Source organism: Mustela erminea, chromosome 21, assembly GCF_009829155.1.
Source record: "Mustela erminea isolate mMusErm1 chromosome 21, mMusErm1.Pri, whole genome shotgun sequence".
Lineage (NCBI taxonomy): Eukaryota > Metazoa > Chordata > Mammalia > Carnivora > Mustelidae > Mustela > Mustela erminea.
This window is the reverse complement of record NC_045634.1, coordinates 16,619,848-16,644,723: the sequence shown is the minus strand read 5'-3', so window position 1 is coordinate 16,644,723 and position 24,876 is coordinate 16,619,848. Positions and strand designations below refer to the sequence as shown.

Here is a 24,876-nt window from a genome sequence, read left to right as displayed (position 1 = left end):
AAAAATACTGTAACTTAACATTATAGTTAACTTTCACATTTTACCCTTATAATTTTGTTAGTTTCTTTCCTTTTTTTAAAAATTCTGTTCCTGATGGGAGGATTCTATCCTATTATCATACTTTATCATTATTTTCATTGCTTTGATGACAAATTTTCTATAACTCTGTTTTGTTACAAATAAAACATACTACACATTAAATTCGTGGAATAGGCAATATAAATTTGGAGAGAAAAGAGAATAAAGAACCTTTATCACTTTCAAGAACCCTCTCCAGGTTAAGATCAATCATATACTACTGCTTTGGTGAGATGCTCATCTTTGTAATAATATAGGCTTTATTTATATGTTAATTTATGAGATTCTGAAGCCCATTCTTTATGCATGCTGGATTCTTAAAAAAAAAAAATCCTTTTTTGGCAATTAAACAAGATGAAAAGCACTACCTAAAATTAGTTCAGTGTTGTTCAAAAGCTTACATTTTGTGGTCAAGTAAGTTGTACACTTTTCATTAAAGTAAGCAGATTTAACCTTGTTAAGGAAGGAGTGCTTTGCTTATGTACAATCTCCTACCAAAGATCTTAATAGTAAAGACTCCAAAGATTCAGACTATTTTCCAGGCAAAGATGGAAATGATTAGCTATAACTTTTTCCTCTGGAAAACTTTGTGAATATAACATTTGCAGCCAACATTTTCTATTTGTTTCTATTTTATGCCAACTGCAAGTTTGTTTGTGTTTCTAAATTTTTTTTCCTTCTTCCCAGAGGAAAAAACCAAACACAACTTGAATTGAGGAAAGCTTTCAACTTTCAAAAACCAAAAAAACAAAAACAAAAAACACTCAACAAGTAAAAAACAAAACATCAAAAAAGCACCTGTAGCAAAACTCTTCATAAGAAGTAAGTTAGACATAAGAAGCCTGCCTTGGGGAAATGTAACTTACTTACACTATGACAGCAGGAAGTTCAAGCAGCGTAGGGTGTAAAACATTAACTAGGTATTTAAAACTATGATTTTCAAAATGTTTTGACCCACGCAGCTCTCTGGAGAATAGTCAGGCAAGGGCAGGGTTAGAAAGTTCTGTGCTCATGGGAGGCTAAAAAACAAAAAGGGATTTTTGGATACTTACATAATACTAGACTGAAGCCAAGATCTCCTGCCCTCTGACAAACACTGCACTGAACTGGACGAGGTGAACACTTTCTCTGATCATGCAGAAAGCAAGCCATGTTGGAAGGTTGAATGTTTAAACTTCACAAAGTGATATGACAGCCTGCCAAATGGACTTCCCTCTTGGCCCAGAACCGTGGCTGAGCTCAAAGCTGAGAACCAAAGTCATTCTAAGCTCAAAGAAAGGCCAGAGCAGGAGCTCCACTGCCACCCAAGGGCATGCTAGGAAATGCTAGTTGGTCCTGCTATAGTCATTCTCCACCCCCCAGGCAACATTAAGAAGGAAACTTAAAAGAAGAAAGGATGTTGGTCCCTTGGAGAGGACAGGATTCTTGAGGGGGGTGGGGTGTGTAGGCTTGCTCCTGTGAAAAGGGAGAGAGTTTATAATAATGTGGATAGAAGGCTGACATTCATTGAGTGCTTCTTTTGCACTGAATGCTATTGTAATCATGTTACATGTGTTAACTCTTAATCTTTACAACAAAGAAACATTCTTACCATTCCCCTTTTACAGATGAGGAATATGAGGGCTGTAAAGGTTAAGTAACTTGCCCGAAGGCTACATACAGGTAGCAAGATGGGGGGCTGGAATTGAAACCAGGCTTCAATGCTTCTATGACATAGATCTACTAACTTCTGAGGTTTTTTTTTTTTTTAATGTTATATCCCAAACCAGAAAAGGTCTATTATATGTGTTGTAATGTTATAAGACAAACACATACACACACTACAGTGGTTTGTCTAGACCCTCCCCTTGGTTTGTCCAAGAGACTCTCCCCTCCCACTTCTGCTTATACAGTCAGTCCTCCTCTGACCTTGGTATTTCCATTCCCTAGTAACTGATTTCTGCCTTATTCTTTGGTGATTTCTTGTTTCCCAAGGTCTCTGCCCAAGGTCTCTGACGATGTAGGGATTGGAGTTTTAGCTCCTAAACCTCATTCTTCCCATGACTGGTTGCACAGTGCTGGGAACAAACATTCAATCCCCCTGCCTCCTGACATGACTGGATCCTTGAATCTGCGTTTACAATCTGCTCAGATTGTATCTGAATGGATACCCTGGGGTTTGAGCTTAGTTTAGAATTTGGAATAATGGTATTTCTCTTGCACCTACAAGTTCCTTGACCTTGAGATTGGCTGTGTACCACTTTTGGACTCATATAAGGTGCCAGCAGGGTTGGTTTCTTCTGAACCCTCTATCCTTGGCTTACAGATGGCTGCCTTCTTGCTGTCTCTTCATATGGTCTTTCCTCTGTGTGCCAGGGTCCCTGGTGTCTCTTTTTTTAAAAAAGGGATACTAGTCAGATTGGCGGAGCCCATCCTAATTGCCTTATTTTAACTTAATCTCTTCTGTTAAGGCTCTATCTCCAAATAGTCATATTCATAGGTATTAGGGGTTAGAACTTCAACATATGAATGGGGAGGGGACAACTCAGCCCCTAAGTCATCGATCTAATGGCCATTTGGCTTTCTGGTTACCCCCCCTTCTCTGAATCAACCTGTTATCAACAATGATTGGCCTAATTAGCTCACTGAGATCCTACCCTCACGTCTGTATCTTACATTTTCTGGTCTCAGATGGGTAGCTAAAGCCTGCTAAGTGGATAACTGACTGCATTACCATTAGGCCCCGAACATCATTGAATGAAAATGGTATTAAACTGCCACAATACCTCTTACCTGAAAAGAAGCAAAGTCTTCTACTAGGTGACCTCAGCCTGTGAGAAGAAATTCTGGGAGAAGCCTGACCTGATTCTGGTCTTGAACAATCTCATCTGCACCCACCAGCAAAAGCACAAACCCTTTTCAGTCCTGTAGGGGTTCTCATTTAATTGCAACTTAAATTCTTATTTAATTGGAGTGGAGCCTAAGGCACCGCATATACACAGGTTCCCCACAGGTCATTGCCTTTCTGCACATTTTGTAAGCAGAGTTCATGTTCTAGACTCATTTTTTCAGGGATGTTTGTATAGTCAACAGCCTTAGAAGACAGAGACAGTGTCTCCCTCTAGAGCATATGACAGGTTAATTTCTGTCCACTTTCATAACAATAACATCTCCTGACATTTCCTAAGCTCAGGGTTCCTCAGCTGCGACACTGCCCGCTGCCTGCACATTCTGCACCTGGATTACCCCATTTTGCTCCCTTAGTATTTGCAACAAGGGATATTGGTACGAACATGAAGTCCTGACCCAGGAGTCTCTTTTCTTCTACCGGCATCCATGAAACAGTGGTAGCTAATTTGCCAGGCTGCAAAGAGAGTAAAACCCCAGAGCCTTCATGGCTCTGTTATTGGCATCAGCATTTTACAAGGTCGCCACATGATTCTACTGGGTAGCCCTGGCTCAGAATCACGCTCTTCAAGGAGTTTCTACTGATTCTGCTTTTTGTTTGATTGCTTTCCTGAGCCTTCTTTCACTGTCTTGCCTAATCACCCCCATGGGTCTCTTCTTAGCTTCTACTTCCTGGTTCTTTGCCTCCGAGACTGCCCCAGACGGTACCTTTGTTTCCCAAGCCTATTTTTACCCCAGCCAGCCTTGGTTCCTCCTTGTTCAATGGCACAGAGCCACGGGCCATCCTAATGCTACCTCCAATCCCTGTTCCGCAGACCTCCTTCTGATCCCTAAAAGGGGGAGGGGCCATTGGACTCCAAGAATCAAGGGTAGGAGATCAAGGGGCTGGACAGCAGAGGGTCAGTAGCCACTGGATGAAAGTCAGACCAGAAGCAGATTAGGTTCTTGGTAAAGAAAGAAAAAGGGAGCATTTTGTTTCAGCATAGTTTCTAAAATTCTCACAATTCTTATATCCTACACTGATGAGTATATTTAGAAACACAAAATAAAGATGTCTTTATTCTATCAGCCCGGAAATCTCTTCAGCCTCTACAGTTTTTCAATTATGGTCAGATCTATTTTCCAACTTGTATTTGCTTATCTGGGCTTCCTATCTTGATGTACTTATACCTTGCTTTCATTCATAAACGTGAAGCTCTATTATATTCTAGGGACTCGAATAGGCAAGAGGGAAGAAAGAATGATGAAACATCATCCCAGATCTTACAAAGTGTCAGGTTAATTGATCAGGACAGATGCATAGACAAAGAAATTATAGTACATCATGACAGAAGCTAGAGCAGATGTAGGAACAAAGTGCTCTAGTTGGCATTATCACTTCTGACAACTATGGTTTGTTTACTATAAAAGATGCCTGGAGGAAGTCAAGTGAATAATTTTCTATAAGGAATAATGCTACAGGTAGTGATATGTGCAATGCCTTGACAGTCTAAGATCATTTAGTTTCTGGGTGGAAACACCGACCCAATCAAAAGGAAAAATTACCAAACCATAAAATATACATGTAAACAAAACTCATGCATTTCCCTAAATAATTGTAATTCTTTTTCTTTCCCCGCCCTTTTATTCTATTAACTTCTTTACTATGCTAAAGCACATAGTGGTTTCAGAAGGGCAACTGTATAAATATAACAAGAAATGATGCACAAATAAAAACAAAACTCAACTACAAAATTTCACAAATATCATGTTATTTGCACACCGATATGTAAACAATCTATTGTCTTTGATCTCTCATTAAACTATAGAAATTCTGAGATATTTAGCATTGGTATTAAACATCCCCTGCAGAGATTATAGAGAGAAAGGATAAAATATGGTAGAAGATATTTAAATTTAGAATCATGCTTCATGATGCTTATTATTGGAATAGGAAAAACTCTTTAGCAAAACCCAAAGTACCAAATAATGAGGACCACATTGCACATGGATGTATACTATAAGTTCCTGAAGCACGTAAGAAAAAGAGGTTCTGACCTGCGTATTGCCTCCTGCCTCCAAGGTCAATGACAGTATTCTCCTCTCCTTTATCAAGGAACTGGATTTCCTTCTCATGCAAAAGCCGCGTGATCTTGACTTGTTGCTGCTTGACCCGGGTCTCAAGCAAGCGCACCTGGGCTCTGAGCCGCGCCTGCTCCTGGAGACAGTTCTCAAGGGCCTGCAAAGCAATGTGCATCTCATTCTCATTGGGAAATAAATGCTCCTAACAAGTTGGACAAATTAATGAACCAGTTTTGTCCCCAACTCCCATTTCAGAATATTATTCCAACCAGAAAGTGGTTTGAAAGCTCTGATACTATTTGTACGGTAAATTGCTTGAACCAAAAAATTATTTATTAATATGAAACGATCTGAGTGACTATACTAAGAGCTTTAGACTCATCTCTTTTGAACTTCGTAATGATTCCAGGAGGGAGGACTTGGCTCAACCCTACCTAGTGAGGCAACTTGCTCAGGAATTTTCCCGCAGGTAGGAGGAGTCAGTATGCAAATCCAGTTCCAGAGCCCTGCTTGCAGTCTGTCTTCGGGATGCCACCTAAATGCTTTCCTGACAGTACAGTTTTTATGGCACCGTTGCACATTGTTAGTGTGTCAATCCCTAAAATAAACAAGGCATTTGAATGACCTTTGGGTATTAATGTTTTAATTAATGGAATACTTACAATCTGATGACGTGCTGTCACCTTTATAAGGGATGCTAGTTTAGACTCATATCCGTGAGTATCTCACCCACTCGCCTGGGCAAATTCTAGTGAAGTCACTTTAACCTGTTGCTTATTTTTTTGTTTTTCCCTCAATTACTTCAGAAAGGGGAGGGAGGAGACTGAGTTTTCCAGTTAAGCATTTATCTTCTCTAAAAGGGCAAAAAACCAAGAATATTGGATGCAAAAGAGTTTATCAGCACCCTTCTAAACTGGTGTCTGACTGAGAACTTTCCAAAAAGAAAGTGACCACAGTGGGGAATTACTTGGGAAGATGAGCTGCAGGGATGCGGCTTCTGGAAGAGTCAGAGAGACTAGAATCTTCAATAAAGGCTCTTGAATACTCGATGTTATTAGAGTTACTGGACATAGAGTGGGGAAAAAAGGACAAAACACCAGTTTTTGCCATTTTGCCATTTTTACCTTGACATCTCATTATGAGACTGCATGGATGGTTTTAGTGAGCTTATTTAAAATTTAGGAATTTTCTCTTTCCGAGAACTTTGGGTACTTATTTTATTTTTTATTTTAAATTTTTAAAAAATTTTTATTTATTTATTTTTAATTTCTTTTCAGTGTTCCAGAATTCATTGTTTATGCACCACACCCAGTTCTCCATGCAATGTGTGCCTCCATAATACCCACCACCAGGCTTACTCAACCCCCCACCTCCTTCCCTTCCAAAACCCTCATTTAGTTCCTCAGAGTCCACAGTCTCTCATGGTTTGTCTACCCTTCCAATTTCCCCCAACTCCCTTCTCCTCTCCATCTCCCCATGTCCTCCATATTATTCCTTATGCTCCACAAATAAGCAGAACCATATGATAATTGGCTCTCTCTGCTTGACTTATTTCACTCAGCATAATCTCTTCCAGTCCCATCCATGCTGATACAAAAGTTGGGCATTCATCCTTTCTGATGGAGGTATAACACTCCATAGTATATATGGACCACATCTTCTTTATCCATTCTTTGGGTATTTAAATGTGTATTTTCTCCTTTTATTTATTTGTGAATGGAGGAAGGCATGAGTTTATTGTAATTTCTTTCAAATAATTTGCTTAGTTTACAATAATATTGTTCAATATGGGAAAGCTCAATATTGGGAAAGCCCCAGGTCAGTTTTAATTATTATGGATAGTTTTAAGTTTCTAACATTTTTTTTAACTTTTTTTTTAAGATTTTACTTAATTTTGACAGATCACAAGTAGGCAGAGAGGCGGCAGAGAGAGATGGGGAAGCAGGCTCCCTGCTGAGCAGAGAGCCCAATGTGGGACTCGATCCCAGGACTCTGAGATCAGGACCTGAGCCGAAGGCAGAAGCTTAACCCTCTGCCCAAGCTCCCCAAGTTTCTAACATTATTTAACTACCCAAATAGCCCCAGTAAATTCAGAAAGATTTTATTTATTTATTGTGAATACTAGTTTTTACTTTTTTTTTTTTTTAAAGATTTTATTTATTTATTTGCCAGAGATCACAAGTAGGCAGAGAGGCAAGCAGAGAGAGAGAGAGAGGGAAGCAGGCTCCCTGCGGAGCAGAGAGCCCGATGCGGGGCTCAATCCCAGGACCCTGAGATCATGACCTGAGCCGAAGGCAGCGGCTCAACCCACTGAGCCACCCAGGCGCCCCTTTACTTTGAGAAAAAAAAAATTACATCACTTGGTAAGTGCCTATGATGTGACAGGTGCTTTCACAAAAAATTTCTTCATATTTTCCCATTAGTTAATTTTTTCAATGACAAATTACTAAGGTTCTCTGCAAAGTAAAAGAAAATTCAAGTCAAAGCAGGTTTTATAAATATGTAAATAAATGCACTTACCCAGCTTTCCATGCCCAGGACCAGAAAGGTGGTGACAAGAATGAAACTGACCATCTTCACCATCTTCCCCACTGAAACAGCTACAAGAACAAAAGAAATTTCATAAACATCTTTACTGTGAATTTTTCACAAGCCCAGTGTTGGGTTCAGGTTCAACATGATCCATGAGGTCAAATGTGGCTCCAGCTCTAGTCTGAGAGTCTTCAAGGAAATTCTCCTGGACTTCCCACCCTTCCCTCATACAGAATGATGCTCTCTGTCACCTTAAGTAGGATAGATTCTTTTCAATTGCAGAAACAGAGAAGGGACCCTGCCTCTCTTTGAATGTCCAGTGGTTAATGGGCTGCTTGTGCAGACAAAGCAAAGGCTCTTTAAACACAGAGACCTGGCTCCATGTTTTGGCTGAGCCACTTCCTAGCTGTGTGCCCTCAAGCAACCAACTAAAATGCTCCTGACTTATAAATGGAAATCTTAATTTCTACCTGACAGGACTGTGGCAATCTTGACGAAATACTTTTAGATATTCTGTCATAGGATAAGTGCCTAAGGAACAGTAATTTTTTTGTATATAGAAAACTTTTATTTTTATTTATTTATATTTTTTTTAATAAAGATTTTTATTTATTTGACAGAGATCACAAGTAGTCAGAGAGGCAGGCACAGAGAGGTAGGCACAGAGAGGCACAGAGAGAGAGAGAGAGGGAAGCAGGCTCCCCGCTGAGCAGAGAGCCCGATGTGGGGCTCGACCCAAGGACCCTGGGATCATGACCTGAGCTGAAGGCAGAGGCTTAACCCACTGAGCCACCCAGGCGCCCCTGCTTTTATTTTTAAAAGAAGAGGAAAAAATGACAACTAGAGGGGGTGATATGCATTGTTTTTCTTGATGTTTTAATGGATAGTCAAGCTACCAAGGGGATATAAATCTTTAAGCTCTGTTTAAAGTTGTAGAGGAAACCTCACTTTACCACTTCCTGATATATATTTTTTTAAATCCCTCTTGAGGGGCACCTGTGTGGCTCAGTTGTTAAAGGGTCCAACTCTTGATTCTGGCTCAGGCCACAATCTCAGGGTCATGAGATCAAGCCCCACGTTGGGTTCTGTGCTGAGCATGGAACATGCTTGAGAGCCTCTCTCCCCACTGAACACTCCCCCACCCTCCTCATGTGCACGCTCTCTCTCTTTCAAAAATACAATACAATACAATACAATACCATCACTTTTGAAGTCATGAGTATTGATGAAAAATTTTGTTCATCCTCAAAATAAGTTATGTGTGCTGCCAGTGATTTTTCATAAATTTTAGAAGCTAAGGAGCCTAGAAGGGCAGAAATGTTTGCATAATCTTCAAACAGATTTTATAACTATGGTTTCCAGAAAAGAATTGGAATCAACTGAATTATTTGTTAGCCTATTTTTATCCTATAGAACCTATGACCACTAGGTCTTTTCATGTATCTCTTTCTCAATTTTTATGTAATTATAAAGGTGATGCCTAACGTTACTGCCCACTAGGATCACTTGGGGAGCTTGAAAAAAATCTCCATGCCCAGGAATTCAATCAAATGTCTAAAGGTGACAGGTACATGGAATTTTTAAAACACTGTTGATTCCAATGTTTAGCAAAGTTGGAGAAACAATGATTTATGAACTTAATATATAAAAAACTTTAAGTCTATTATAACAAAGTCTATTATTACCTGTTATAACTTAATCCTTCTATCTAACATTGTAACCAAAATAACCAAAATATACAGAAAGAAGTGGAGTGCTGTATAAATCACACTGCTAAGACGCCAACAAAAACAGTTAAGGAATGGGAAAGACAATTAACATGGCCACCTTGGGAAGCACTTGGGAAGTAAATTAGAATGTGAATTTTTAGAGTATGTGAAATTCATGCATTACAGAGAGTAATAGTCTGCTAGATTTAACTGTATACTTTTACTTCTGGCTTTTTTTTACTCTAAGTCTAGAACTGTGCTGTGTATATAAACATCTACTTTAATTCTTAAATAACTCTCTAAGGCAAGTACTATTAACCTCATCATACAAATGAAAAGATCAGAGAGGTTAAGTCACTTTTCTAAGATCACACAACCAGTTTATGGAAGACCCAGCAATCGAGCTGAAGGCGTTCCACCTTGACGGCCCATGCCCTTAACCTGAACTCCACAGGACCTGCCTTATGATCCACATATGCCTGCAACACACAGGGGAACAGGCTGCATGGGCGAATGGGGGCGTTCCTGTGTGCTCTTCTGCGGTGAACATCAGCTTTGCTCCTGAGCGTGGCTGTGACTCATTTGTTCCTCAGACATGCACTTCTCCAAAGGAACATCAGGTGAATCTGACAGGAGAGGAGACAGCTGCCCCGTAGCAGGGGCAATCTGAGGGAATGGCAGTATTCGAAAGCCTTTACTGATTATCAGCTCTGGGCTCCGCCCTGCGCTACACCCTGTGGAAGACTAAACATGGCAGCCTTGGAGGGGCCATGTTTCAAGCAAGGAATGAAAATAACTATTAAAATGGAAATTAAGGACAATACAAATGAAGTCTATGTGAAACCATATGTAATTAAATATAGAAACCAAACATTCCCAGACCACCCCTCAAGACAAAATTAATTACTTCCGCCACTGTGACCCATGCTATATTTACAGACCAAAATAGCAGTTATCCACTCAATAAACATTGTTTGCATGCCTGCTCTGCTCCAGGCACTGTGCCAGGTGATGGAATTCTCATGTGGTCAGTTTTTTGCATGTTTTTAACTGCTTAGAATTAGATTTTTGGAGGCGCCTGGGTGGCTCAGTTGTTAAGGGTCTGCCCTTGGCTCAGGTCATGATCCCAGAGTCCTGGGATGCAGCGGGCCTAGGGCTCCCAGCTCAGCAGAATGCCTGCTTCTCCCTCTCCCACTTCTCCTGCCTGTGTTCACCTCTCACACTGTGTCTCTCTCTGTGTCAAATAAATAAATAAATAAATAAAATCTTAAAAAAAAAAAAAAAAGAGTATAAGAATTTTGAAGGCAAAGTCCCCACCTTGCTCATTGTTGTATCCCTAGCATGTAACTTAATGCAATGAACCAGATAAAAGTTTAGTTGCCTTTGCAGAAAATTTTCTCCAGGAAGGAAAAATCCTTCTCAGAGGGGAAAATGTCCTTTCCTTTCCATAAAACTGGTCTGTTTGCAGTGACAATACTTCCTCCTTCCTTCTCTATGTTTATCCTGGTCAGGGGGAAAACAATGGGTTGTGCATTTGTGAAAGTAAGCCTTAGGAAGAGCGTAGAGACTTTTGGTTGGATTGAACACATGAATTTATTTACTCTTTCTCACAATGGAGAAGATATGAACAGACAAGATCATAGAGAAAGGGAGCAGAGGAAACTCCAGGCATGCAATGTCAGCACATCTGTGGCTGTCAAAAGCACATGACAAAGCTCCTAACACTGGGGGACAAGCAGCAGCAGAAGGGACCATCACAAGAAGCAGGATAACTTGCCCTGCGATTCCCCAGCCAGGTTCAGGGCTAAAGATATCAGTTTGCTTCAAAGGCAGGGTTGGAGGAGACAGGTTGACCCTCAGATTCTCACCAAAACCTTGAGTAGCCCATGAATACTGTTTCTCTCACCCCATCAGACAACAAGTCTTACTTTGCACTAAGGTTGAACCAGAGAGGCTCTGGGTAGCATAACCACAGGCACGAGGGAGGTCAGGGGAGAGTACTTTGTTCTACAGGTTGAAATAGCCCCCGACCTACACACACACACACCCCACCAGGATATTTCTCTCCTGGCAGCCAGGCAGCCCACTCTCTATTCCTCCCGCCACTTTCCAGGCCAGAGAGCATGGGGGTTCCTCTCTGGAGGAATGAATAGGCTCACGGGAAAGATCATCAGAGGCTAACATTGGGTGATTCTCCAACAGAAGCGCCTTGTCCTTGCCTGATCATTCTCCAGAGAAGCCCACGGGTTGGCAAGCCTCATTCATGCACACCAGAGAGGCAGAGGCTTAAATTTTGCCTATTTCTTTCAAAGGAGTTCTCTCTGAAGGGAGGTATATATTAAGTTTCTTTCTGTATCTGCGTTTACGTCACAGTCTAAAAAGAAACACTTAAAGGGGTCCCTGCGGGGGTGGGGTTCAGTCGGTGAAGCATCCAGCTCCTTATTTTGGCTCCGGTCATGATCTCAAGGTCATGATATCCAAGTCCTACGTCGAGCTCTGCACAGAGTGAGGAGCCTGCTTAAAATTCTGTCTCTCTCTATCCTCTCTACTACCCTGCCCCCACTCATTTTTCCCTCTCTCCTTTTTTTAATTTGAGAGAGAGAAACAATGGCAATCAATTTTCCATGAAGATGTGTAATTTACCTGTTATAACTTAAGCCTTCTATCTAACATTGTAACCAAAATATACAGAAAGAAGTGGAGTGCTGTATAAATCACACTGCTAAGTGGGCAAAGAAGTCAGACAAAATACAAGAACACATGAATAACTCATTGCAGAAAAGCTCTCCTAAGCATTTGGAGATCCAGTGTTTTCAGTGAGTCATTCCTTTTATTCATTCATATGATATCATTTATAGTAACTTAATTTAGGAGAACTGATATATTACTCTGTGATCTTAGTAACCATTTAAAATCCAAACATTTGTGGGGTACCTGTTTAATGTCAGGTGCTATGTACACGAAAAGCTTTTATATATAACTTATATTAAATATATTGAATTACATTTAAAATATTAGTTTGTATTGGGGCACCTGGGTGGCTCAGTCAGTTAAGGGTTCCACTCTTGATTTGGGGTCAGGTCAGGACCTGACCCAAATCGGGGTTTCGGGGTGGTGATATTGAGCCCATGTCAGCTCTGTAGTGGGTGTCAAGATTCTCTCTCTCTGTCCCTCCCCCACACCCCCACTCATGCGTGCACACACGCTCTTTCTCTCTCTCTCAATAAAATATTAGCTTAGATTAAAATATACAGGAAATTAGATTTAATTATGGCATTAAAATGGCTTCCAATGTAAAAAAAATAAATAAGTCACCCCCCGCCCCGCCCCCCCAGAGCTTTTAGAGGGGAGAGAAGTGAGAAAAGAATTGCCAAGGAACAGAATAATGAGCAATTGGGAAGATGAATAAGTTTGCTATCAATTAATATTTTCCAACTGATAAGATAATCTTGGAATTATATTTTTAAAACTTTTCTAGATGGCTTTTCCATTTTTCATGAAAGACAAAATCATCTCCTTCCGGATGCCAACACCAACTACACTAAAGAGCCTTATTTACAATACAGCACTGTCCTCAACTTTGCATTGCAGATATTGAGATATTTGCAAATTTAGCAAAATTCAGATAAAATGAATACCCTAACCAAGGGCATCTGATGTTATAAACAAACACATTTTTTTCCCATCGTGAGGGTAGTCTCATGTTTCTTTTGGGAGTTCTTGGAGGGATCTGTCATTACCATTGGTCTATCTGTCAACAGTCAGTTTGTGGGGGGAAAAAAAAGCCAACAGAAGCATAAAATCTTACTACAATTTTAACAATTTACTCCAGATATATTGTATATATTTAGGTATGGAGACATTTCTACCTTTCAAATTAGGCAGAGCAGTCCAACACTGTTATAGTAAGATTTACTTTCTTATAGCTTTAGCTATGCCAGTGGTATACTCTTGTTCATTTAAATGTTAATTATATGCAATTAAGGCCCTATAAAATACCACTGTCCCTAAAACATGTTTCTTCCTTTCACCCATCAAAATAAAAGATGGAAAAAAATGGGATGAAAAAAATAATCAAATTATTTTCAATGACTATACTCCATAAATCACTTGGGAAAACAATATAGGTTGTCAATGTATCTACTGTTGTCTGTATTAAATTTCAATAATTATCAACCAATTAATTATTAATAAGTATTAATAAATAATTATACCATTAAACAAAACACTATATACTAATTTATTATGTATTATATAAGGTAAATTTATTAATAAAAGTATTAATAAATATATATATATTAGAATATTAATAGTATAATATTTCATTGGAAACAAGACTGATCTTTCTTAAGAAAAGCTGAGATGGTGAGTGGTGCTCTCTAAAGATCATCAAAAAGGAAAGGCTCTCCATGCAAGACTTGAGCTTGTCTTAGTTGTTTATAAAATATATGTAATATTTCCATGCTTGAATCATAAATACTTCAAGGGCAGTGTTTTCTGCTACAATGCTTATCTTCTGAGTTACCTTTTTGCAAAATAGAGAGGTAACTGTCCTTAGACTTTAATATTATTCCTAATTCTCTCAGTTAACATATTTTTCAGTACTAAATAAGATTGTGATAAAATTAAGATTTAATTATGTTCATTTAGCCAACAGATAGTATGTCAAAATTTAAAAATTATTTTAAAAATATAAGGGGAGAAAATGGCTGTGTGCAACCTGGGAGAAGGTTCTTACCAGAACCCAATCATACTGGTACCCTGATCTTGACTTTCCACCCCTACAACTGTGAGAAATAAATTACTACTACTTATTAAAAAAATAATAATGTAAAAATTTTAATTTTAGGGTTGCCTGGCTGGCTCATTCGGAAGAGTATAGGACGCTTGACTTCAGGGTCATGAGTTTGAGTTCCACGTTAGGTGCAGAGATTACTTACGTAAATGAATATATTTTTAAAAATTCTCATTGTAAAAAGAAAAATAAATAACACTCCATACATAAAAAACAGATATAATTGAAAATTGGGATATGAACCATTATTTGTACATCAATGTTTATAGCAGCATTATTCACGACAGACAAAAAGGGTGTGGACAACAATCCAAATGTCCATCCACAGATGAATGGATGATCAGAATGAGATATATACACACAATGAAATGTTAACCTTGAAGACTTTATGCCAAGTTAAACAAGCCAGACACAAAAGGACAAATGTTGTATGTTTCCTTTCATACAAAGTACCTGGAGTAATCAAATGCCTAGAGATGTATTATGTGTATTAATTTGAAGTATATGAAATTGCCATTTTGGAAGGTCAAAAACATCCAAATGTATACCATTTCTTCCAGTTCAACCTAATATGTAAAGAAAGGAACACCTCATCATTAAAGAAATTGAAAAATATATTCAAATATAAAGAAATATTATATATATGTTTATGTTATATAAGTGCCATGAAATGAAGGTACTCTTCAAAGAGCTGGAGCAAATAATCCTAAAATTTGTATGGAATCAGAAGAGACCCTGAATCGCTAAGGAAATGTTGAAAAACAAAAATAAAGCTGGGGGCATCACGTTACCTGATTTCAAGCTTTATTACAAAGCTGTGATCACCAAGACAGCATGGTACTGGCATAAAAACAGACACATAGACCAATGGATCAGAGTAGAGAGCCCAGACATGGACCCTCAACTCTATGGTCAATTAATCTTCGACAAAACAGGAAAAAATATACAGTGGAAAAAAGACAGTCTCTTCAATAAATGGTGCTGGGAAAACTGCACAGCTATATGTAGAAGAATGAAACTCGACCATTCTCTTACACCGTATGCAAAGATAAACTCAAAATGGATAAAAGACCTCAACGTGAGACAGGAATCCATCAGAATCCTAGAGGAGAACATAGGCAGTAATCTCTTCGATATCAGCCACAGCAACTTCTTTCAAGATATGTCTCCAAAGGCAAAGGAAACAAAAGCAAAAATAAACTTTTGGGACTTCATCAAAATCAAAAGCTTCTGCACAGCAAAGGAAACAGTCAAAAAAACAAAGAGGCAACCCATGGAATGGGAGAAGATATTTGCAAATGACAGTACAGACAAAAGGTTGATATCCAGGATCTATAATGAACTCCTCAAACTCAACACACAAGAAACAGGCAAACATATCAAAAAATGGGCATAAGGACTTGATTCTTTTTGTTTCTGCTGTATCCCACTGCTTGGTAGGTAGTTAGGTACCATATCAGTTTTGAAGGGCTGCTGTAGCTAATTACCACACAGCGGGTGGCTTAAAGCAACAGAAGTTGATTCTGTCACATGTCTGGGGGATAGGAGTGTGAAATTCAGGAGTCACTGTGGCCATGCTCCCTCTGTAAGCCTCTATGAAAGAATGCTTCTTTGCCTCTTCTAGCATCTGGTTGCTGCCAGCCATTGTTGGCATCCTTGGTGTGTGTGGCAGCAACACTCGACTCTCCGTTTGCCATGTGAACAACATGGCTATCTTGCCTCTGCGTGTCCCTCTAAATTTCCCTCTTCATACTAGGACACCAGACCACTGGATTAGGGTTTGTCCTAATTCAATATGACCTTACCTTAACTTGATTCCATCTACAAAAACGCTATTTCCAAATAAAGTTACATTCACAGGTAATGGGAATTAGCATTGAATGTATCACTTTCTGGGGGTGCAATTCACCTTGGTTCAGGTATTCGACAAAATATTTGGTGAGTTGAAGAGAAGAAAATTTATGAATTTTAGAAGTTCTCAGCATCTGCTATTATAATTTTACAGTTGTTTATTAGAAACAAATTTTTTTTTTAAGATTTTCATTTATTTGAGAAAAAGAGAGCAACAGAGAGCACAAGCAGGGGGAGTGGCAGAGGAAGAGGGAGAAGCAGACTCCTCACTGAGCAGGGAGCCCAATGTAGGATCATGACCTGAGCCAAAGGGAGATGCTTAACCAACTGAGCCAACCAGGTGCCTGAGACCAAATTCTTTTTGTCTGCTGAATTTATTAGATGTCTCTATCGGATTCCCTCCATCATCTCCCCTCCTTCAGCAGTAACTGAGAATATTTCATAAACTGTGGCTTTTGTAAAGTTTTTATTGATTTGCACATATGACATTGTGGTGTGTGCAGCTTATCTCAGTTTTGAAGAGATATTTGAATTTATAAAATCCCAAGAGAAAATAAATAACTGGAATACTTTAAACTTAAAACCTAATATAATTAAAATTAGGCCATCTTAATGGGCTAAAGCTATTATCATAACTATCATAATAAATTATTAGTTTGACTCATACTTTTCATTTGGTAATAAACATATTTCCCAAGCAGAATTACAACAGCTCTGCTGTTATTTTTTTAAAAATACCATTTGTACTTTTATGGTTATTTATCATTTAATTTTTAAATTAGTCATAAAGTTCAAGTAATTAAAAAGTAAAAGTTACCCCTCACGTGAAGTTTTCCAATGTTACAGGAAATAAGAAATAAGAATAATTGTTTATTATAAGCAAGCAAAAGAAAATAAAGATGGAAAATAAAAATATTTTTAAAAAACACATAGAGAGATTTTGGAAGTAGAAAGCATTCTCTTATGAGGTTAATACATGGGGTCAAACTATAATAAAAGTAAGTGAGGTCATTCAAACATCATCATCACTCAAGAAAATAAGCCTCAGAAAGGGTAAATTATTTAGCTAAAGGAAGAAAATAAACTTTCACTAAATATAGTTATATTAACCGGGGAGATGAGTATAACCGTATGATGTGATACCATTTATTTGTGACTCTGATTCAGATTGTTCTCCTGACTGAAAAGAAACCAATATATTTTCCTGAATTATTGATGGCGACTTTTTCTTTTTCTTTCCAGTGGTGAAAATAACGTCTCATTTTTCTTATGTGATAGTAATCAGATCTTCATTGTTTTAATCCACTACCAGCTATCAGATAAAATACTGAGGAGTCCATAATTCAGAGTTATGAAATTTTTGTGCCTTCCAGACTTTGCGTTTATGCTATCTGCTGAATTTAATATATTTTCTTTGGTTCATCAAGTTCCCTTTTGTATTTGTGGGGTCAAGTACTTTATTTCAGAAATGAATAAATGTGAAATAAGTCAAGCAGAGTCAATTATCATATGGTTTCACTTACTTGTGGAGCATAAGGAATCATACAGAGAACATTGGGTGAAGGAGAGGAGAAGTGAGTTGGGGGAAATCGGAGTGGGAGACAAACCATGACAGACTGTGGACTCTGAGAAACAAACTGAGGGTTTTGGAGGGGAAGGGGGTGGGGGTTGGGAGGGCCTGGTAGTGGGTATTAAGGAAGGCACATATTGCATGGAGCACTGGGTATGGTGCATAAACAATGCATCTTGGAACACTGAAAAAAATAAAATAGGGGCACCTGGGTGGCTCAGTGGGCTGGGCCTCTGCCTTCCACTCAGGTCGTGGTCTCGGGGTCCTGGAATTGAGCCCCGCATCTGCTTCCCTCTTTCTCTCTGCCTGCCTCTCTGCCTACTTGTGATCTCTCTCTTTATCAAATAAATAAATAAAATCTTTAAACAAACAAACAAACAAAAATAAATAAAATAAAATTTTTAAAAAAGAAATGAATAAATTAGCTTAAAAACTTAAAGAGCTTCAAAACAAATTATGGTCTTATATCTGTGTCTGCTTTTGGCTCTTGTATAAGAGACAGTGTATATTGAAAGAGCTCTGGGAGATGCTAGAAGATTGTATAACACGTATACATAGTGCTACACATGAGACTTGGTAGAAAATAAAGGTCCAGTAAAACATTTTGGCAGGCTCTGTCTCTTGGTGTCCTGAAATTTCCATTTCATCTCCATTAAAATCATCAAATCTGATCTTTCCCAGAGAAAGGACAAAACCTCTAGTCTGGCAATTCCTTCAATAATAAGGCCTTTCAATCTGTCATTATAAATATATATAAGTATATATATTTATAATATATAAATATATTATATATAATATATAATACATATAAATAAATATATATTTATATATAATATATACAAATAAATATATATTATATATAATATATATTTTAAAGTCATCATATTAATTTGATAATCTTTAGAATAATTCCTGAGAATATTTCAAGTTATTGAAAATTCTTCAGTGCCCCCCCTTTTTTTAAAGATTTATTTATGTATTTGAGAGAGAGAGAGGGAGAGAGTGTGCACACATGCGTGAGGCAGGGCAGGGCAGCTGGGGGGAGAAAGAGAGAGTCTTAAGCAGACCCCATGCTGAGCCCAGAGCCTGACATAGGCCTCCATCGTGGGACCCTGAGATCATGACCTGAGGTGAATTGATGGTCTAAAACCCCCAGGCAAGCCCCCACCCATTGTAATCATAATTCTAAACATCTTCTACAATGTTGAAGAAATGCTTAGATATTAGGTATTTCAAGTGCTTTGAAAGTCTGGTCTCTGTCATTCATCATAGTAAATCTTGTTATTTTGTAAATCTGGTTCATGATAAAGTGGTATCAGATTATTTAATTCCTCACTATACAGTTGTATTTCTTTTATAATGTTTTTGCTTTAGGCTGTTTCAAAACTTTGAATTTTTATAAAACTAAAATAGTTTTCAAATGGCTCTTTTTTGAGTACTATATTATTTGATATAAATTATTCTAAGTCTCTAAAATCCAATTTCCTCCTCAGCAAAAATTTTTAAACTTTCTTGATAGAGGAGTAAATGTAAAGGCAAAAATATTGTTTTAAACTGGAAAGTTGTATAGCTAATATATAACTTTTAAAAACAATTACAAAACAAAAATATATACTAATGTAAAAAATTTTAAAAATGGTGTTTTAAGCAAGCTATCATGAAAGGATGCAAGATAAAAGAAATAAGGAGAAAGAGCTATTGAAAGAACCATGTTTAGTAAGTTAGCATTTACAAATGGACTACACCCTTAATGTAAGACAGTTACTTAAAAATTTACCCATAAACACAGATTTAGAGACTCTTTTTAGGCATTTTCTTCCAAATTTTTTATCATTTTTCTGAAAATGGAATATAACATTATCTTTGTTATTTATTTTAAGCATTTACACTCAGTGAAAGCCTAAAAAGCTAAATAAGTTTGATTCCCAAAAGGTAGAAAAAAAAATAAAAGCATTTCTGAAGATTTTACTTCTGGAATGGAAATTTTAACATTTTCCATTTAATTTTCTATCTTGCATATTAAAACTGCAAATCCTATTATTTACATCAAATTCTCATCCAATTCATTCAAAATGTGCGAGGAGCAGAAAGGAGATATAATTCTAAGTTTACTTTCTAAGTTACAGAGGTGGTTTTCTCCCAAGTTAAACCGACTTTTCCTAAAAGCCTATGATTGTTTCCTGAGTTATGCTTAATATCATACATAATCAATTAGCATTATTACAATTATATCAAAAGTACAGAGATGTTAAATACCTTGCTGAGGTGAAAAATGAGTCGGAGACACAGCTCAGTCGAGGTGTTGTCACTCTGCCTCCCAGGATCCTCTAACCGCGTTCAGAATTTGTAATTACTTCTCTGTTATTTGATTAGAAATAGGGACAATGTTGATTCTGGCTTTAATCCAGAAACAAATAAATGAGGAAATCAGTTTAACTGGAAAGAAAGCTAAGAACAGAGATTCAATGACACAGTACCAGATATTTTCCTTTTTTCCCTCCCGTTTGTATGAATGTTCATGAAAGATCTAATAATGTATCTTCATGAAAATACATCTCTGGTTTTTAAAAACTCTTATATTTGTGCTTATCTGTACTTGAACTTGGTAATGCTCACTTGAAGACTAAGTAAAACCAAAGTTTAGTTGAAGATTTGCTTTATAGTACTAATGATAATAAAGTTGTACCTATAAAGATATGGGTTAAAATGTCATTTCTACTACAATATGGAGAAAAGCCTAATATTTTTAATTATAAAAAATGTGGCAAGCTAATAATTGCCAAGATGAAATGGCCAGTTTAGTTAATCTTTAAGAAAAACAAAAATTCCCTGAGGTGCAAAATTACAAAATTTATGTGTATGCATCAATTACACCCCCAATGAGTTGTTCCTTTTGTTGTAAACTCTAGAGGATTTTCGAATGTGTAACACTCAACTTGTTAGTTCCACTGGTTGAGTAATAGTTTCAGACTGGAAATCCAGGTTTATCACTTCTTTTTTTGTTCTGATGTAACGGAAGCTTTTGTTTGCTATTCGTTCTGTGATCCTTATTTATTAACTCAGATTCCAGTAAAATATGGAAGTTGTGTTTTCTTTCTGTTGTTTGTTGATTTCTGCACTCAAATATTGCCAGTGTTTGACCTTCCCATTAAACATTTTCCTGCCACTCACTCAGAAATTGTAAGTTTATGAAGAAAAAGCTAATCCTGATGATTAACTGGAAAGAAAAACAGGTTAAAGTTGAGGGGGAAGCCATTTAGAGGTGTGGCTCATATTGAGCTGAAGACAATCAAGGCTCAAAAGACTCAAGAAGAACTATTCACCTTCCCTTTAACTGCTTAAAAGAATTTAAAAAGAGGGTCTGTACCAGGAGAGACTTAATACCAAAGAGAACTTTTTGTCAAAAAGACATAACTGGGGGCTCCTGGGCAGCTCAGTTGGCTAAGCATCTGCCTGTCTCACGTCATGCTCCCTGCTCAGTGGGAGTATCTGCTTCTCCCTCTCCCTCTGCCCCTCCCCCACCCACCTGGGTTGTGCATGTGCTCTCTCTCTCTCTCAAATAAATAAATAAAATCTTAAAAAAAAGAAAAAGAAAAGAAAAGAAGAAGAAAGAAAAGAAAGACATATCTGCATGGCATGGCAAACATTTCTTTATCAAACTTTTGCCCTCTTCATCTTCCAGTGGCTTTTCTTCCTCTCCTTTTGAAGCAAGAAACCACCATCTGCTATCAACTGCCTGTCTGCCTTTCGGGTCTCTGTCTTTGGGGTTCTTATACACACAAAGTTTGTTTCTCTCCTGCTATTCTGTCGTATGTTAATTTAATTATTAGAATAGTCAAAGAACATAGAAGAGTTGAAAGGAAAAGTCTTCCTCCCTGCCAAAGTGATTTACACACACAGGAGAGGAAATTATACATTCATAATTGTAGAGAATTCAAGCTGCTGGCATTAAATGTCAAAAACAAAAGTATGGGATTATTTGGCTGATTTGATAATTACCCCAGTGGTAAAATGAAATATTTTGAAATACAAACCAATTCTTTCCTCCTTTTATCCCTTTTACTGTCTTCCCAGTCAGGCATTTAATAAGCCTTGTGCTCACATCATCAGAGAAGGGACTGTAGTAGCCGTAACAATGGGTCTCACATGTAGCACACTTATGTATCAGACATGGGAAATACAGAAACCCATTCAGCCACAACAGCCTTATGAGCAGACATTGTTATCATCTCCCTTTTACAAATGAGGAAACCAAGGCACAAAGGTTTAAGTAAGTTGTCCAAGGTCACACAAGTAGCACATGGGGGAGCCAGGATTCAAAGACACTTGGGCTGAGAATCTGTGCTCTTCACCATTAAAGATGGATAATGCTGCCTGTTGAGGAGTTGGCTAGACTCATTGCCTCAAGAAACAGCTCGAAAAAGCAAATCAGACAATAAGGACAGAATCTAGGGTCAATGTTCTCTAGAAGCATGACAGTCACTGAGCTTGCTAGGAGAAATATTATTTCTTTAGTGCACAGATGCATTGATAGAACACAGGGGAAGAATTGTAAATAGGAAAAATCAAATTTGGGAACTGGCACAACTGTACCAAACCTATAAAATGAGAGTGGGACCTGAGATCACTGGCTGGAAGATGTGTGAGAAAACGCTGTAAGAGGAGCAGGTTGGATTCAGTGTTGGAGATGGACCAAAACAGAAAAGGTTGGCATGCAGACGTTAGGCACAGTTTTAAATTTTGCTTAACACAGCTTCACTGAACAGAATAGTGGTGTTATTAAGGTTGACATCTTAAATTCTCTTGTCTAAAAGTTGGATTTTATGCACTTACCCTAAATATGATTAGTTTCCTGGGAACTAACTTACATTCAACAGTTTCCCAAGGGATATATAGAACAGAAAAGCTAACACATTAATTTAGAAAAAGAGAATTGTTTAGTAAGATGATCTGCTTAGTAATTTGCACAGAAGATTCCTCATAGATGGGCAAAATCTCTCTGGAGAGCAAGTCAAAAGTAGTTTGGGTGCACAAAGAATATGGATAAAGGCTATTGGATAATCTCAGAGGCTTTTTTGTTTTGTTTTGTTTTTCAAAGTAAAGTAATTAGATATACTTTTCTTCTCTGGCCTGAGAATATTTCCACTGGACAACAGGTACAGTTGCAGCAAGATCAGGTCACTCTGGCTCCTGGACAGGATTAGATGAGCATTGACAAGTTCTCTCCTTCGTCTTTTGGAAGACCTTATTCAGAGAACTCTCTGAATTCATACATCAGTTATAGCATAATTGTCATCCAAACTCTCTGAACCCTGGATTGTGTCTGCTGAATTGGACACCTGCCCACTACCTGATACCTGACCCAGTCCCAGAGGGAAGGTTTAATTCCAGCTCTCCCCATCTCCAGTCCACTCAAGGCTGGAGCAGTGAACATGTCTGTTCTAGCCCCATTAGGAGCTAAACTCAGACAACTGATCTTACTCAGACAACTGATCTTACATGGGTGCTACCAGCATATATTTCTGTTGGTTACATTTTCCAACCTTACTCCCAACTCAGGGAGATGTAACCTTTATGGAACTTTCAAAACTGTGTGCTCTCAATACAATGATGACTTCTTAAACTCAAAGCATGCCTTTTACTGAAATATTTAGAGTGGAGCATATCAAGGAAAAAGGTTGTCAAGAACTGTCTTCATTCAGGCAACTAACAGAGCATTCTCTGGGGAAGGTAGTAAAACTTCCTAAAATGTTCGTTTAGGTGTCATCTCAGACAGAGTCTTCAAAGAATACAAAACTTATTCACACAGAGCATTGGTCTGAGAAATTTCCATAGAAAAGCATTTTAAAATTAGTAAAACTAATTTTATCTATATAACTAGTGAAAACTTAAAATTAATGGATACTAAGTAAATAGCTCCTGAATTAATTATTCCACGCCATTCAGTATGTATGGTATAGTCAAAAGAGCGGAAACAATTTACTGAAAATTGAGAGAACTGCATTGATATTCATTCTCTGTCATGGCTCTTTCGACTTCAGTTTTCTTATTTGTAAAACAAAGCTATTAGATCAAATAGTCCCTAAAACCTACTTCCACTTTTAAATCTTCTTTCTTTTTATGATTTTATTTATTTATTTGAGAGAGAGAGAGCGAGAGAGTGCGTGCATGGGAGTGAGTGGTGGGAGTGTGGCGGGGTTGGGGGGTGGCAGTGGTGGTGGCCGGGGAGGGGAGGTAAGCATAGGGAAAGGGACTAGCTATCTTGCACTGAGCTCAGAGCCTGCCTCAAGACTCAATCCCACAACCCTGAGATCATGACCTGAGCAAAAATCAAGAGTCAGAGCTTAACTGCACCACCCTGGTACCCCTAAATTCTTCTCTTTTGCCCATTTGTTATTATCTACAAGGAAACTCTCTAGAACATAATGGGGATTGAAGTTTTATATCAAAGTTAGGGGAGTTCATGTATAACTAGGCAATATTGACAAATACATGTAATGGGTGAGTCAACTAGGTTGGAGTTGAGACTTGGATACAAAGTCCTCTAAGTTAGGGACCCTTTCACAGCTCCTCTGTGGCTCTGAGCAGACAGTGACAGAGCTACTATAATTATCAAGTTGGAAAACCCAAAAATAGTATTTTTTTTAATCTAGTAAAACCTTTTTTAAAATTGAAATATAATTGATACATAACATTATACAATGGAAAACCCTTTTTATCATGTAAAAATATTGTTGCTCTGTTCCTGGCCAGCTCCTAATGTTCTGGGACCATTGTCCATTCTGGGACCATGGTGGAGTCTTGAAATACTGCTGTTGCCACCAGGTAGATTTCAAAATGGAGGTGGTGGTTGTGGGAAAAGACGACTTTGTCCTTCTCCTTCCCTAATCTATACTAGACTTGGTCATAAGCCCCTTTCTGAAGCCCCAACACAAGCCTTTAACAGCCTGCGATGTTTGCAAAACTGTTCTGAAAGTTGGGGATAATGGAAGGAAATTTCAATGCAGAGGAGGCACATGTAAACAGGGATAATAACTATGACTATTCTCTTCTCCACAGAACTCCCCCATGAATCTTCTCTCATTTTACCCACGGACTCAAACTACTCCCATATTAAAGGGGCTATGTAATCTCCCATTACAGAAGTATCCTTGACCATAGCCTATCCTAACTCCTCTTCTTCTTTTTTTTTTTTTAATATTTTATTTATTTATTTGACAGAGAGAGAGATCACAAGCAGGCAGAGAGGCAGGCAGAGAGAGAGGAAGGGAAGCAGGCTCGCCGCTGAGCAGAGAGCCTGACTTGGGGCTCGATCCCAGGACCCTGGGATCACGACCTGAGCTGAAGGCCGAAGCCTTAACCCACTGAGCCACCCAGGAGCCCCTCCTCTACTT

General features: G+C 38.1%; 1 protein-coding gene across 1 annotated transcript in view; it reads right to left on the bottom strand.

The window, feature by feature from the left end:
- FGL1 (fibrinogen like 1) overlaps positions 1-19,834 on the bottom strand; it is a 30,808-nt gene extending 10,974 nt beyond the window's left edge. Inside the window, exons 1-3 of the mRNA XM_032329333.1 lie at positions 19,739-19,834; positions 7,546-7,625; positions 5,002-5,182 (exon numbers count right to left, since the gene is read on the bottom strand). Coding sequence (XP_032185224.1) covers positions 5,002-5,182; positions 7,546-7,608 — 244 coding nt within the window. The 5' untranslated portion in view covers positions 7,609-7,625; positions 19,739-19,834. The remainder of the gene's footprint in view (positions 1-5,001; positions 5,183-7,545; positions 7,626-19,738) is intronic.
- Between the last annotated feature and the right edge of the window lie 5,042 nt (positions 19,835-24,876).